Source organism: Macrobrachium rosenbergii, chromosome 13 (genome assembly GCF_040412425.1).
Source record: "Macrobrachium rosenbergii isolate ZJJX-2024 chromosome 13, ASM4041242v1, whole genome shotgun sequence".
Classification (NCBI taxonomy): domain Eukaryota; kingdom Metazoa; phylum Arthropoda; class Malacostraca; order Decapoda; family Palaemonidae; genus Macrobrachium; species Macrobrachium rosenbergii.
In genome coordinates this window covers 20,203,918-20,219,996 of record NC_089753.1, presented here as the reverse complement: position 1 = coordinate 20,219,996, position 16,079 = coordinate 20,203,918, and the positions used below count along the sequence as shown (strand labels likewise).

Here is a 16,079-nt window from a genome sequence, read left to right as displayed (position 1 = left end):
GGAAGCAGCAGACAGGGAGCCCCATGAATCTCTCTCTCTCTCTCTCTCTCTCTCTCTCTCTCTCTCTCTCTCTCTCTCTCTCTCTCTCTCTCTCTCTCTCTCTCTCTCTCTCTCTCTCTCTCTCTCTCTCAGGTCATGCTTCATTGTGTTCATGTGTTGCCAGTCTTAATATGGCGGTATTAGCTTTGGGCAGAGATGTGTAGTTTGTGGCTTTTCCCATCCATTCTTTCTGTTGGATTCGTGAAGTGACAGTCTTCAAGTCATGTGATGATGTGATCATAACATTAGGTTTTAAGTTCCCTTTTTAAGTTCCCTTTTAGTCAGCCTTAATTATGAATAAATGAACTTATCTGTAGATGTCTTACATGTCTTTGAAGTAGCATGGATAACTTCACGTGAAACTTTGTAAATTACCAAATGTATGATGAGTAAATAGAACCTGTAATTGTGCTTTGGTGCAAATTTCACAAATTTATTGTTAAACTTTTGGTTCCAGGTGAAGAAGGGTATAATGACCAAGCTTTCAAACAGTCTGGACTTCCGAAAGTCGTCATATCCTGACTGTGAGGAGTTCTTCCAGAAGGAAAGAGACTGGGTGGCCAAATACCATCCAGCTATCAACAATACCGCTGATGCCTTTAACAAGATTATTTGTGCTCAGTATAGTAAGTTTAGATTATTCACTATATAATTATTTTGGAATTTTTGTCATGCAATTTTACATAAACCAAAATTTGAAAGCTGTTATGAAGTCAGTCAGATTAATCTTGTTATTTTATGATAGGTACCACCATTACTTTTAGAAAGAAAAAGTATGTGTTTCGAGCTTTCAGTTAAATTTTCTGTTGATGAAAAGTAAAGCAAAACAGCAATGCAGCCGAGGGCCAAAGTGACACTTTATTTACTTGAGAAAGTAGATTACTATCGTGTTGGCTCTTTCTGTTATTTATGACCATTAATAATTGGTTCTATAATAAGTTTTTGCCCAGTGATATGATTTTCAAGCACTAATGTTTTTTATTGATTATTTGATTATAAGTATTTGTACTAGTACTGTAATTACATTTTGTGTATCAGAAGACTGTGAGATTTGTGTCACCATTTTCTGTCGGTGACTTGGGGGAAAAATTCTTGTATCGCAGCTTCTTTGAACATGTACACATTAATAATGTTGTATTACATTTTTTTAATTCCTTGCATTAACTCTATTGCTGACATTGTGTTAGAATTTCTTGTGACATTTAGCTTCCCAGAATTTAGTAGCTTTTTGTCTTTACAGAAACTGTTCATACAGATATATGTGAGTGATGTGTTTATTATCCTTAGCTTTACTCTCAATTTTAGCGGAATGTGTATGGGATTTTATTAAATTAGGATTTTCATTTGAATATTGAATTGTTGAGATATGAAGTTTATTTTACCTATGTTAAATGGCTTGATCTTTTCTTTTTTGACAGGAGTAAGTCATCAACTAGAGCAGTTAGTAACAGCATTTAAGCAGAGCAGTATGCCAAATAGTGAACTCCATAATAAACAGTTTAACATCATGAATATTCTTTTCTATGACACTTTAGATAATTTAAAGGTTAGTTTTCATTTGTTGTATATCAATGAAATTTAATATGTGAAAATAAATCTCATGGAAATGAGTTTCAGATAAGTTTTGTCACATAAACTTAGCCACATTGTATATGAAATGTAAGTACTTGAATAGGAATTGTAGCCATACTTAATGATGTAAATTTATTCTGTGTAGGGACAGCTAGAAAAAAAGACTGCCAAAGAAGAGATCATGCTAGGGTCTGTTCTTAACCTTTGGAATAACTACATTGATTCTGAGAACAACATGCTTCTTGACCGTACCAGTTTGATGGTGGATTACCAGTCTTGTAACCGAGCCCTCGACAAGGCCAAGCCCAACAGAAAAGAAGCGGTAAGTACCCATCTCAAAATTTATATATGCCTTATCTTCCAGATAATTTTTGATGTTTATCATGGTGAGTTTTAATACGCCACTAGTAGGCTCCATCAAGTGTTATTGTTCTTGATATGCACGTTTCCTCTTAACAACTAAACCCTTACTTGGGGTTGCTGTTGTTAGTGAATGGCTTCCTGCTGTTTATGTCAAGTGTCTTACACTTGTTTATTCCTTGTCTCTCATGTCTTCTTGAATGTAGTCCCTTCATCTTTTCTTTGGCCTTCCTCTTCTATGTATCCCCAGCATGGCCATTTCCATGATCTCGCCTGCATCATGTCATTCACAATCTCCTCCACAATCTCCCTCCACATTAGATGCCCAGACCATCCTAATTTTGATTCTTTGGCTTTTTATGACTTCAATACCTTTTGCTGATCCCCTGATTATTCATTTCCTATCCTGTCTCTTCTCATCACTCAACTCATCCGTCTCAGTGTTGTCATTTCTGCTACACTTAACTTACTTTGCTCTGTTTTCTTCGGTGGAGTTGCTTCTATCCTTTGTAACATAGCAGGTCCTACCTATGTACTTTGCCCTTCAACTTAATAGGTTTTCTCTTATTGCAGACCATGCCCAACACCCTCCTCCTATCATTTCTTCTGGTTGGAATACAATAATTAACCTCTAACGTTTTCACCCGTTGCATGTATTATCAAGCCCAGGTACTTGAAGTCTCTTGATATTCAGTTCTCCAAACTTATTCATCCCATATGTTATATATTCAATCATTGTTCAACTTATTTTCATCCCACTGTTCTCTAAAGCATATCACCATCTATCTTGGTTTATCTCTACTACTAGCTTCTGCAATAGAAATTGTCATCAGCATAAAACATATACTAAGGGACTCATCCCTTACATCATCAACCATTACATCCTGCACAGTACTGATCCCTGGTACAGCCCTACTTTGATCTGGAAGCCCTGCAAGTCATCCCTATAGTACTTTTCACACGGGTTATTACATTTCTATACATTTCAGCAATTGCCCACACATATTTTTCTAGTGTCTGTGTTCCCTTCAGCTTTTGGAGAATTTTTTCCCCTGGAAGAATTTGATCTGTGAAGCCTCATGGAATTGTTATATAAAAGATTGCAAATGTGTGCTAAAAAGATTTGTATTGAGGAGTGGACTGCCTCAAGTTTGTTTGTAGTATTGCATATAAAGAGAAGTGAATTGAACAGATAAATTTTAATAGAAAATAATTGAAGAATTGGATGAATGCTTAGGTAGAGGAGCAGGTAGAAACTTATCTGGAAGATACTAAATTTGACTAATTTAAGGGATTCTCACTGAGTTAAGCTCGCAAGATCTTTAAGAGGTGAGATTAGAGTGGTTTGAGATTTTGTTCAGCAGGAGGGAGCAGGAAAGTGAATGAAGGGTTGAATCATAGGCAGAGTAAGGGAAAGAGAAGATATGGTCTGGAGAAGGCCTTTGAAGAGGAAGGAAAGTTTTTAGAATTCATGTTGTTGAAGTAAGAACAATTAAGAGGTTAAAGACTGTCAATAAACCAAGAGTTGATGGGATTACCATTTTGTGTCATATCTCTTTGGTGGTTTAATATTGTATATTGATTGAAAAATGAGAGAAGTCAAAGATGGAACAGATGTAGATGTAAGATTTTTGATATGAGAAGAGAAGTTAAAAATTGAGTGTGGCTTGGCTGGTGTTCGCAAGTAGTATAATGTTGATTTTGAGGGCTAGGCTATGGTGACATGTAAAGTTTTTTAGATAAATGGAAGCCTGAAATACGAAGTAATAAGTGTTAGTAAGGATAATAGAGGAATGGAAGCTGTTGATTTTAAAAGCATTTGAAAGGACTTGTTCTGTATCTTTAACCAGTGATGAGAGTTGAGATAAGAGAACAATTTATAGGAAGGGCAAAGCGAGGAAAGCAGAAAATTCAGCAAAAGCAGTGGAAGAGGAGAGGAAAATCATAAATAAAAAAACTTATTTTGTTTCCATATAAGAAAGACAGCAGTTTGCTTCGGAAACATATGAGCAATACTGTTACCTTTCTTGCTTCACCTTTTGTATGGCTCTACTTGTGTCATTTTAGCATCTTTCTGTACAGTTACTGCACTCCAAAATATCTTTACAAATCAAACAATACTGTTATTCCATTTTGTTGCTTATTTCTTCATGTTTCTGGCTTTGAGTTGCCTTACTTTAGCAAACATTCCCTTTTAACTTACTTCTACAAATGCTTCACATCCCCTTACCAATCTATCTTTATTATCACCGATTAACACTAATCTGCTTTCAGATATCACCCACTCAATACTACTCATGATACCATTCTTATTCCAGAGCTTGACACGAGCTCCAGTCCTAAAGTTTCTCTCATTACTTAACACAAAAAACTGGAAAGCCATGGAGACATAACTCACCCCCAGTTTAGATCCATTTCATCCAGACAGATCACCATCTTGTCCACATATTTTAACGCTAATTTCCCTCTCATCACAAACATTTGTTAACTGCTGTCAACAAACTACTTTCTAAACTTTCTGCTCAACACCTTTCATAGTGCATATCTGTCAGTTTATCATAACCTTTTTGTGGGTTTGTGTGTGACGCATAGTGCTTTTACCTTTTTTCTCAGACTTTTTACATAATTATTACATAATAAACAGTTGACCCACACACCTTCATTCTTGTCTGTAACCCTATCAATCCATCTGATACGTTTAGTTCCTCCGTGAAAGTTTTACATATTCCTTAGTATGCTAAGTAATGTTATAATGTAGAATTCTTAGTTGCCTTTACCTCTTCAACACATATATATAACAGAACAATAATCTATTTCCTTAATTTTTTTTTCAAACCTTCTCTCCCCCAATAACTAATAAACCCTGGTCAGCCACCTAGTCACAAGGAGTTCTTATGACCTAACAGTCTTCAGCTTTTTATTCCAACTTTTTTTCTCAGTTGTCCCCACTGCAGGTAATCTCAGGTTTACATTGTTGCTTAATATTTAGATCTCCTATATTTTTCCAATTTCTGCATTCTACAACTTTTCACAGTATGTATTCATTCCATCAACAGAGGACTGCAGTCTCTTCAAGCAGCATCTCTCCCTTTCTGTAAAATCATGTACTCATTAAATTTCTCTATGGACTTAACCTAACCCTTCCATTCATGTGCTGTTTAGCTGTGCTTGTATTTTGTCTTCCGCATTCGGCAAATCTTCCAAGTACTTACTCTATCGATTCAATACTACATTCAGCTTATATAACTTCTCTCCATTTGCGTCTTTTTTTTTTTCCCCCTCTAAGTTCCAGTTGTTCATTAATCTTCTCCCTGCACTTACTTTCTTTTGTGAGCCAGTTTTCTCTTATGAAAGGGAAGTGTGGATGCTGAATGCAAATGAGGTAAAAACAATTGAAGCTATTGAGAAGACTTGTTTGTGTAGTATTTCGAGTGAGAGGATAGAAAGAAAAATGTGGAGATACAGTTCATTGAAAAAGTGGTAACAGAAATAAGCTTCGGTGAAAGGATGGCTTGAAGTGTTCCATGTGGGGAAAATGGAGGACAACAGTTTGGTGATAGGGTTGTGGTGGGGATGAGGGAGACTTAGAAAGTGATGAACACATAATGTGAAACAGGTCCTTACAATTTTAGAAGGGCAGGAGTGTGAAGGTAAAAGCGAGTGTGTCTGTGGGTCTGGTGCACCGCTGATGAGCCATTTGTTTAGGTTTATGAAGTAACAGATATTTTGTAAGTTACGAGCAGAGTTGGTCATCCATATTTCAGCATTTGATATACGAGTTTGGCAGTGACGCTTTTTTTCGTGGAGCCACCTATATTTCAACTACTCGTGTAAATAGTTGCTTGTTTAGTCTTTAAGTGATCAGGAAATTCACTTAGTAATTTAATCTGCAATATATAAAGATATTTGCCAAAAACAAAAAACAAATCAATGTGGAAGAGGTCAAATTGGGTTATGTGAAATTGAACAGTGGCGTATCAAACAAACTCAGAACTGAACGGCACACCCCATTTCCCCAGATATCCATTACTAGTGAATTATGAATGATACAGCATATATGCACCCTATATTTTTGGTTTGAATATACAGTAGTCATACAAGATTTTGGAGTGAGTGGAAGTTAGGAATGACAAGTAGATTTTAAGTAGCCCATGACCAGCTGAAGATGCTTCATTTAAGACTCAAGTTGATTTGAAACTGTGGAATTTTGAAACATTGGGTTTTTATCCTTTACTCAGAATGTTAGGCTGCATAACTCTGAAATGCATTGAAAAATTTCAACCAAACGTGTTATACATACGACATACTCTCTGGAAGAATACTGTGGGTGTAAGACATCACTAGCACCAACGGGCATCAGAAGGGGTTGGGGGTGGGAAGGGTTTCCCTGAAATGGGGCTGGTTCTGCCCATAGACTTACTAACTGAATAAATTTTATGGGTTTATCATACTTCATTTCGGTACACTGTACATATGACTTACTATCTGGAAAACAATGCTGTAGGGGTAAGACATCACTGGCACCAAATGGGGTGGGGGTGGGAAGGGGGTGACTTGTAAAAATAACTGAAAACGACAGATATTAGCGTCTGATCCATAGTTTTTGAGGTTGGTGGGATGAATAGTGACACTCCCGATGCCCTTTAAGTGCAATAACGGCAAAAAACCAGCTTACGCAGAAATGAACTTACGGTGCTGTGCTGGAATGGATCCCTCTCTATAACTCGGTGACACTGTGTGTGTGTGTGTGTGTGTATATATATATATATATATATATATGTGTATATATATATATATATATATGTATATATATATATATGTGTGTGTGTGTGTACATAATTATGTATATACTGTATATATATTTATGTATGCAATAGAATAGTTCCATGGATATCGGAGACGAATGATAAATATTAAAACCGGGGCTTGAATGAAGATCATCTTCATTAGTTGCGAATAGTTTCGGAGATTTACATTCCTCCGTCATCGTGCAATATATAATGGAATATGTTACATTTAAAATCAGCGAAGTTATAAAGTGAAATAAAATTACATATTACAAGATATACTAACCTAAAAATGCAGCAAAATCTTAAAATATATAGGGATACAATTAGAAAATGTTTGTTGTCAGAAAAAGTATAAATTAAGTGTAAAAACTCTGCAATTCAACATACAGACCTTTCATTATTACAAAGAGAGGGTTTGTCTCTTAAGGTATATAGGGACTCAACCACTCTGAGCTCCATTTCGTTGGTACTGCAAGTAAGGACTAAAAAAGGATCTAAATTTATAGAATGGTCATGTTCTTCAGAGTTGACCAATGGCGCTGAGTGATGGTTTGCTTAATGGCCTACTCTCTCTCTCTCTCTCTCTCTCTCTCTCTCTCTCTCTCTCTCTCTCTCTCTCTCTCTCTCTCTCTCTCTCTCTCTCTCTCTCTATATATATATATATATATATATATATATATATATATATATATATTATATATATATGCATATGCATATTATACAGGATGTATATATGTATATATATAATTATATATATGTATGTGTGTGTAGGTATATTAACAGTACTTTATGAAAGAGGGATGTAATATACTGGATTAGTCAAATGAAATGTATTAGTACGAATAAATGCAGAGCATATAGCTTTCGTCCATTCTGCTGTGGACTAGACACACACACACACACACACAGAGGAGGGTTTGGGTCAAGCAGGCTTATCACCATTATATTAAGCTGAAAGCGTGGAAATAGCGAGTGGATTTTTTTTCCAAAGTATATAGATTGAACGTTAACAAGAAATGAAGGTTCCGTGTAATAAATTGTTCATTATTAGGTTATTCAAAGAGGGATTCTCGTCTAGTGTATGCGCACGCCTTGGACAAGCATGAGTTGGCGGTTACTGAGATTACTGTATTGCCCTTGCACACATGCGCTCTTGTTCACTGCATTTATTAATGTAGGCTATATCTCCTTGTAGAGTTGTTAAAAGTTTAACTTCTTTCGAATCGGCGTCGGGATGGGTAATCTAGAGTGCCCTGATGTTTCCCTAGCCTGGATGAGATAACAAAGGGGAATACTGGATTAGACTTTTGAAGGAATTATAATTGCAGATAATTCAGTCTCCGTGTATATCTCATCTAGTTTTTCCTTGTCTGAATTTTCATAAATCTTCGTTTTGTGGAAAGATAAAAAAAAAAAACTGGTAAATCTAGGCTCATGTATTTGATTAGCTCTCCGTTATGTGCAAAAGATATCAGTGCTCTCTCTCTCTCTCTCTCTTCGGGTGGATATCCCATCCCATTCTCCGTGTATAATGAGTGTTTAGTTATGGTATCATGAGTTTCATAATGCCTGGTAAACATACTTATGCATGCAAGTCTGTGTTGTTTGTGTGTATTATTGTGTACAGTTATGCGTATATGTATGCACATAATACGAAAGTGGACACTCTTGTGCAACAAAATAAGACTAATTATACATATAGTTGGTGTGTGTCAGTGTACAGTATACGGTGCGCACGCGTTCATGCGCATAGACTTACTGTATATACAGGAAGGGTAATTCGTTCACCTTTTTTCTTTTACTACATACTTATGCAAATTTAAACGAGTCAACTTCCTGCGATTAATCACTGGTTATTACGTGTCAGAATGAAAAAGTCTTGTGTGATACGATGAGACTACAATGTATGTTTTTAAGGGCGTTGAGTAGTCCCGTGGGTAATTATGGTTGTTTAAAACACACAGTTGCCTACAAAGTGTTTGAAAGTCCCACGAGGACTTTAGTGTTCAAGTACCGGAAAGAGTTTTATATCAATCCCCCAACTCCCTTGAATGCTTCGATTAATAGTTTGGTGCCGTGTCCAACACGGCGAGCTCATGCAATGAGCAATAATGCTCGGTGGAACCATAGTATCCCAGTGGCCTGTGAAAGGTATACTGGGTTGCCTTTGAAAATTCAGTATGAAATGTTTATGCCTAAGTCTTCCCGTGACATTTTACCTAACCGGAATAGGTATCCCAGTGGCCTGTGAAACGTCTACCCCAGTGGCCTATAAATCCGGCCAAGGATTATGCTCGATTAACGGTCGCCCTTCGTCTAGGATGGAGACAAAAAGTGTGACGGTTGGTCTGTTCTTGCATTCTCTAGTGGAGCGACCGTCTTTTTCATGCCATCTGGCGGAGAGAGAGAGAGAGAGAGAGAGAGAGAGAGAGAGAGAGAGAGCGAGAGAGAGACCGGCTGGATGGCGGGTAAATCCGCTAAGCGACTGTTTTCCGCCAACATTTGGCGAAAACCGCCACAGGTCGGAGATGCCACATTTTTTAGGTTGTTGGCGTCTCATTCATTCATTGTTCCTTTGGAAATTTAATTTTTGAAGGATGTATTGATACATTTCCCTTGAATAAATAACTTTTTGAGATTATCTGCTTGATTTCTGTGATGTTTGAAAATAGCGTTAGTAATCACATACTACTTGATTTCCTCGCACGTTTTTTTTTTTTTGGGGCTTTCCAATGAAAGCTTCGAATCCCAAGGGTGAAATAAATAAATATCTTCCTTCTCCTTGAAGAATTCGAGCTCTCTCCTGTAGAAATAGCGAGGTTATCTTTAACCCGCAGTAGGACTGTAATTTCTGAAGCCAGAAATTCGTGATGTTTACTAACCTGCTTTCGGCCGTTAGACCCATAATACTTTTGTTGATTTGTAACTTGCATTCTCAGCTTGCATTACGGTCAACAAATGATAACGAAAATGAAGGATAAAGGGAATAACATCAATAACCATTCATCTTTAGGCCTGTAGATACCGAACTTAGATAGGGAAGAGAAGTTAAGGCCATTCTCTCTCTCTCTCTCTCTCCTACAAGTCCTATTTCCGTTACTATACTTTTGAACTTGAGGGGAGAAGTCCTCATCGCATGCAGGCAGCCTTGTAACACCCGTAAGGCAACCTCCTCCCACATGTACTCTGTGGAAACTGTTTTCTTTCTGATTCTGTCTCTTATGACCTACAACCATGCTTCCTTCAAGAGGCAGTACGGGCTATCTGTTCTTCGATGCTAAGCCCCGCCCTCACCCATTCATATGTTTTCAAAAAGAGAAATTCTTAGAATATATGGTGCCTTTCTATTAATGTAGTCTATTTTTTATTTTAATAATACTGAATGAATTTAAGACAGGTTTTCTTTGTCCCCTTTACACAATACTGACATGTTTTGGTTTCATTAACCGAGAGAAGATGAGATTCATTTTATCTTTGCTCGGAATTAGATTTCTTATGTAATTAAGATGAAAGTTTAGTGGTCTGTTTCAGGTTATGTTAGAGGAGTTTTAAGGCTTGCTTCGTCGGGCTTCACTGCTCATGGTTTGCGTGCAACTTACAACAAAGATGTCTTTCCTACTGTTACCAACTCCTTTTCGTCATTCCTGCCTCTGGAGCCCATTTTCTTGTGCATTTTATTCCAAATACTGTTATTCATAGGAAAATATACTTTATGGTTTAGTTTGCATTTTACTTGTATCTTATTCATTTTCATAGTACATTTATTTACAGGGCTCTGTAAATGTTGCTTTTTCTCCACTAATAGTGATATGAATTATATGACTTAATACCCTTACGATAGCACCGTGGACTAGCTCTGGTTTGCTACCATTCCCTGCCCCGGGATCGAATCCTGGTTGGGTGCTTTCATCCTTTCTTTTCCTAGAACTCTTAAGGATTTTCAGCCGAAAACTCAACCAAAAATATAGAAAAATAAAGTTAGGGAATCGAATTGTCTTGAAATTCATTGCTTGTGGGAATCGTATTTGCAAAAAAAAATTATTGATAGCCTCAGTAGTCGTACTTGAGTGTGACGTCATTTCCGTTTGACGATCTTACTAGGCCCACCATTTGTCCCTTACTGTAATTAAGCACACCAGGTTGCCCCTCCCATTGGCCTCCGATGCAGACAACTGGACTGGTTGTTATAGAATATTACAACAATCCATTCTTCACGATTCATTCGCAAAACCATTCTTAGACAAAGGCCACTTATTAGTCGTTGTAACAATGCACAGAGAACGTTATACTTACTCAAGTGCGCATGTACTCCTTGGAGCAAAGAGAGAGAGAGAGAGAGAGAGAGAGAGAGAGAGAGAGAGAGACGCCAGCGCACGCGCACTGTGCGTAACTGTACACGATAAGCGCAACAGATGGCTTGGCGAAGCATTGGCTGGTAAGGACACCGTAAGGCAACAGCTACATTAGGCGACCTCTCTTGTGTCGTGTTTGAAATCGATGTTGATCAAATAATGCTGATAATAAAGATGGGAGGTTTCCATACTCTAAGCCTAGGAAGAAAGAATTATTTCTCCCAGATATATTTTAAAAGTATTTTTTTTGTATACCTCTATATCTCGAATGGTGTGTCATTCGTGAAATAGTCACGATAGTTTTCTCCATTACATAGTTAGTAGCATTGTTACGACTATTTTAGATAAATGAAGCTTTTTGCTTATATATATATATATATATATATATATATATGTATATATATTATGTATACAGTGTATATAGACATATATTATACACACACAAACACACACACACACACACACACACACACACACATATATATATATATATATATATATATATATATATATATATATATATATATATATATATATATATATATATATATATATATATATATGCCTACGCAGTCTTATGAACAGAAGTGACATGACGATTTCTCTTTGTCATTTCCTTTATTTCCTGAGTGTTCTTCCAGCCATGAGGATGTTAATGAGATTAATTTTAGGCGGTGGAAATGTAGCGAAACGCTCTTGAAGGCTGGGTGCTAATTAGCGGGGGGCTGGGGGGAAATTCTATTCCCTCTAACGGTATATTCCACGCCGTCCCACTCGGTTCGAACTCTGAGAAAACTGAACCACTTTTGGTGCTTCGATTTAATTTAGATGTTTCGGTGAATTGAACTCGTTTATCTGGGTGGGCACTTTGCTGTATGTAAACAGTGTACACTGGCAGTCGCGTATTTGGATATATTTAAAGAATTAAACTGATGTATTATAGCAAACTTGGCGAATAGCGTTTTGACTTCCCAGAGCAGGCACAGGTATGTGTAGAAAAGTAATGGTTCTCATCTGCTGCGATAAACACTGCTCGTGACACCGTATCCAATTACGGAGCGATTATTCCTCTCGGCTCTTTATTTCCTGTTCACGCCATTTTTATTCTTCGCTTGAAGGGGTTAGATGAATCTCTCCCCCCCTTTCTCTCTCTCTCTCTCTCTCTCTCTCTCTCTCTCTCTCTCTCTCTCTCTCTCTCTCTCTCTCTCTCTCTCTCTCTCCCGAAGTATTAGCGTCCGAGCCCCGAACCGGACAAAGAAAAGGACGGCATGGACGAGGTTCTTGTAAATCAAGAGTCCCCCTTTAGACCTAACCACTGAAAAATCTAGCCGTTACTCTTTAGACCTAACCACTGAAATATATAGATGTTACTCAACTATTGTTGGACGCTGCATGGGTATACAGAAGAAAGATGTGAGTGATTAATGATCCTTCAAAATGCATGTCGCCAAATCAGTAAGTAAGTATAGCTTAGTTTTACCAGACCACTTCAGCTCTCCTAGGGCTGGCGAACACTTATTTTACGTGAAGAACCAATTGGTTACTTACAACGGGACCTACAGCTTATTGTGGAATCGAACCACATTATAGAGAAATGAATTTCTATCACCGAGAAATAAATTCCAGGTAATATTCATCCCAGAGCATTCCAAACCTCACAGGGATGAAATAGTTTGAGATGCTCTCTCTCTCTCTCTCTCTCTCTCTCTCTCTCTCTCTCTCTCTCTCTCTCTCTCTCTCTCAAGTGATTTTTTCCCCATAGAACCAACATTCCCTGTCACACAAATAATCCGGATCGTATCCCAGACCCAATAACCGACTCAATGGAGGGAATCGGTGGGAATTATGACTCAGTTTCGACCAATGTGCCGAGCGATTGTCGTCTTTTTTCTCGACCGAACTTCAGGAAAAACAAAAAGTTCACATAAATCAGGATTTATTATTATTATTATTATTATTATTATTATTATTATTATTATTATTATTATTATTATTATTATTATTATTATTATTCAGACGAACCCTATTCATATGGAACAAGCCCACCAAAGGGGCCATTGACTTGAAATTCAGGCTTCCAAAGAATATGGAGTTCATGAGGAAGAAATAAGGGGAGGTAAGGGGAAATACAGAGGGAAGAGATCTCACTTATTAAAGAAGAATAGAAAATTAGTAAATAAAGCAACAAATCGATACGAATGTATTAGAATGCAAGGAGAATAGTATTAGGGTAGTAATTAGGGCAGAACTGTACAAACAAGTGTGAGGGCGAATTAGAAATAGTGTAACGGGTCACATGAGAAGATTAGATAAAATAAGATGCCAAATGACTTTAAATACTCATGAGTTCCGTAAGGTTGGGGGAATTTAGTGCCGTCAGTGCACCTTACGCGATGCACTGTAGGCATCACTGACGGATCTTTGCAGCGTCCCTTCGGCCCCTAGCTGCTGCAACCCTTTTCATTCTGATTACTGTACTTCCGTTCATATTCTCTTTCTTCCATCTTACTTTCCACCCTCTCCTAACAACTGCAAGGTTTTCTCTGTTACACCTTTTAAACCCTTTTTACTGTCATTATCAATTTCAGCACTGAATGACCTCATAGCTATGTCCCTGCGCTTGACCTTTGTTCTGAATTTTCTATATTCTATTCTATATATACTTTTGAGGCCATTACCTGAATTCCTACGTCGGCGTGAAGCGAGTGCGCTACTGGTAGCACCACGAGAACCAGGAAAAGACAGACACAGGATATTTACAGAATCCACACTGCAGTGTTTTTTTTTTTTTTTCATTTATTTAAATCTGTGTACATAACCGTCCGTCCGGCCAAGTGAATGTTGAAACAATCGTACCATAATGAATCTGAGATATATATATATATATATATATATATATATATATATATATATATATAACTTTATATACACAATTGTTCTGTGCATTAGTAGAATACTAAAGGACCTCATTCAAACTGGATATATCTAATGGAGTTTTTATTCAAAAAGTTACAAGCTTTCTTGGACAAACAGTCCATTATGTTTATATATAAATATATATATATATATATATTGTATGTATATATAAATTATATATACATTGCATGTATATATATACATATATATATACATATAGCCATATATATATATATATATAGATATATATATATATATATATATATATATATATGTATATATATATAAATGTATTTTTTCCTTGCGTAACCAATATGGTGATCTGGTTTGATGTTGGTTGGTTTAACAAAAATAGTTTGATTCGTTAAGGCGGCGCAGTTGTGTGCTTATTGTAAGTAGTAATACTCGATGGAGCTTTTGATCATTCACTATTCTTTATTTTAAACCCTGTATATTGTAGCTGTTTTGATACCTGTTAATTCCTCAGTCACAAACAAAATACTGTCCATGAATCATAACTCTCTCTCTCTCTCTCTCTCTCTCTCTCTCTCTCTCTCTCTCTCTCTCTCTCTCTCTCTCTCTCTCTCTCTCAGAAAACTTTATGGAGCAAACTAATTTATGAAACAAATTAGACAGTTGCTTTTGTGGCATTATGTATCTAAAGTGTAATCATTGTGGCGATATAATCAAGTCAGTCGTGCAATTTTGAATTCTACCCCAAATAGATGATAATATTCCTTTGATGAATAGAGAGAATATAACTCGTATCTTACGAATGGTTTCACCCGGGCTGGAGGGGGAAGTATCATATACCTTAGTTTAACCAGACTACTGAGCTTATTAACAGCTCTCCTAGGGCTGGCCCGAAGGATCAGACTTATTTTACGGGACCTACAGCTTATTGTGGAATCCGAACCACATTATACCGAGAAATGAATTTCTATCACCAGAAATAAATTCCTCTAATTCTTCATTGGCCGCCAGGAGACTCGAACTCGGGCCTAGCGGAGTGCTAGCGGAGAACTCTACTGGCTCGACCAACGAGGAACTGGGTGGGGGGGTGAGGTGAGGGTTACCTCGTCGAGGCCCCTCCGTTTTAATTATATTTTGATGGAGCAATGAACGCCCGTGTCTAGTCTCTCTCTCTCTCTCTCTCTCTCTCTCTCTCTCTCTAACAGCGACCCATAGTAATCGCCTAACAGCTAATTACATTTAGAGAACACTCCCAGCTGCCCTTTACCTCTCCATATTTTAGCTGCGGCCCACGGTAGTTGATTAACGATCAGTTATTTCCATATTAAATAAGTTACTCAGTTTAATAGAGTCATATTTAATTTTTAAGGAAATGCGCCCATGCTGTTCTTTCCTCGTCCATGGACCAAAGACGGGTCGCGCCACCTCTTGCCCTACGAAGAGAGAGAGAGAGAGAGAGAGAGAGAGAGAGAGAGAGAGAGAGAGAGGGTGCCTGTATCTTACAGGACCTCTTTCTCCAGTTAATGTGTCCTGTAATTGGGGGTCGTTGGGCTGTTTTTTGGGCGTCGTGTTTAGGGTGTTTGGCCGTTAAATGGCCCGGGGAATTTCCACCAGGGCTTTCTCGTTTATGAGGGCATCACGAATTCCTCTCCCAGGGGTATTTTCGTAATTGTTCGGTGTAATTACTGGAGATATCCGTTGCGTGATGCTATAATTGAAGGGGTGTTGAATTTTCCACAATGAAAGTTGCTATACATCCAGTTTTCTTGATTTCCTTCGTTCTTTGTCATGTTTCAGTTTTGTATTAATTTTCCTTTAGTGGTAGTTGATCAGTAACCTCATTATTTATCAGTATCAGATTTGTTTAAAAAAAAACCAGCCTCGTGCCACAACGGTAAGTTCATTTTTCTATCGATAGCGAGGTTAAGAACAATATATTTCTGTTGTTTCAAACAATATCTTGACGTAATCTGTAATGAAGATGACTCAGAGTAGTCAGGCATTCACTAAATTAAAGGAAATCTGTCTTCAAGTAACCTATATATATATATATATTTACAATAATACTAAGTATTTA

General features: G+C 37.3%; 1 protein-coding gene across 12 annotated transcripts in view; it reads left to right on the top strand.

Annotated features, from left to right (window-relative positions):
• LOC136844963 (sorting nexin-32-like) overlaps window positions 1–16,079 on the top strand; it is a 96,731-nt gene that overhangs the window by 14,660 nt on the left and 65,992 nt on the right. For 11 of the 12 annotated variants that reach the window (XM_067114400.1, XM_067114396.1, XM_067114402.1 and 8 more), the window contains exons 6-8: window positions 497–665; window positions 1,458–1,585; window positions 1,757–1,933. In XM_067114400.1, the coding sequence (XP_066970501.1) occupies window positions 497–665; window positions 1,458–1,585; window positions 1,757–1,933 (474 nt within the window). Of the gene's footprint in view, window positions 1–496; window positions 666–1,457; window positions 1,586–1,756; window positions 1,934–10,292; window positions 10,443–16,079 lie in introns of those variants that run through there. The other variant, XM_067114405.1, reaches the window with a different exon arrangement.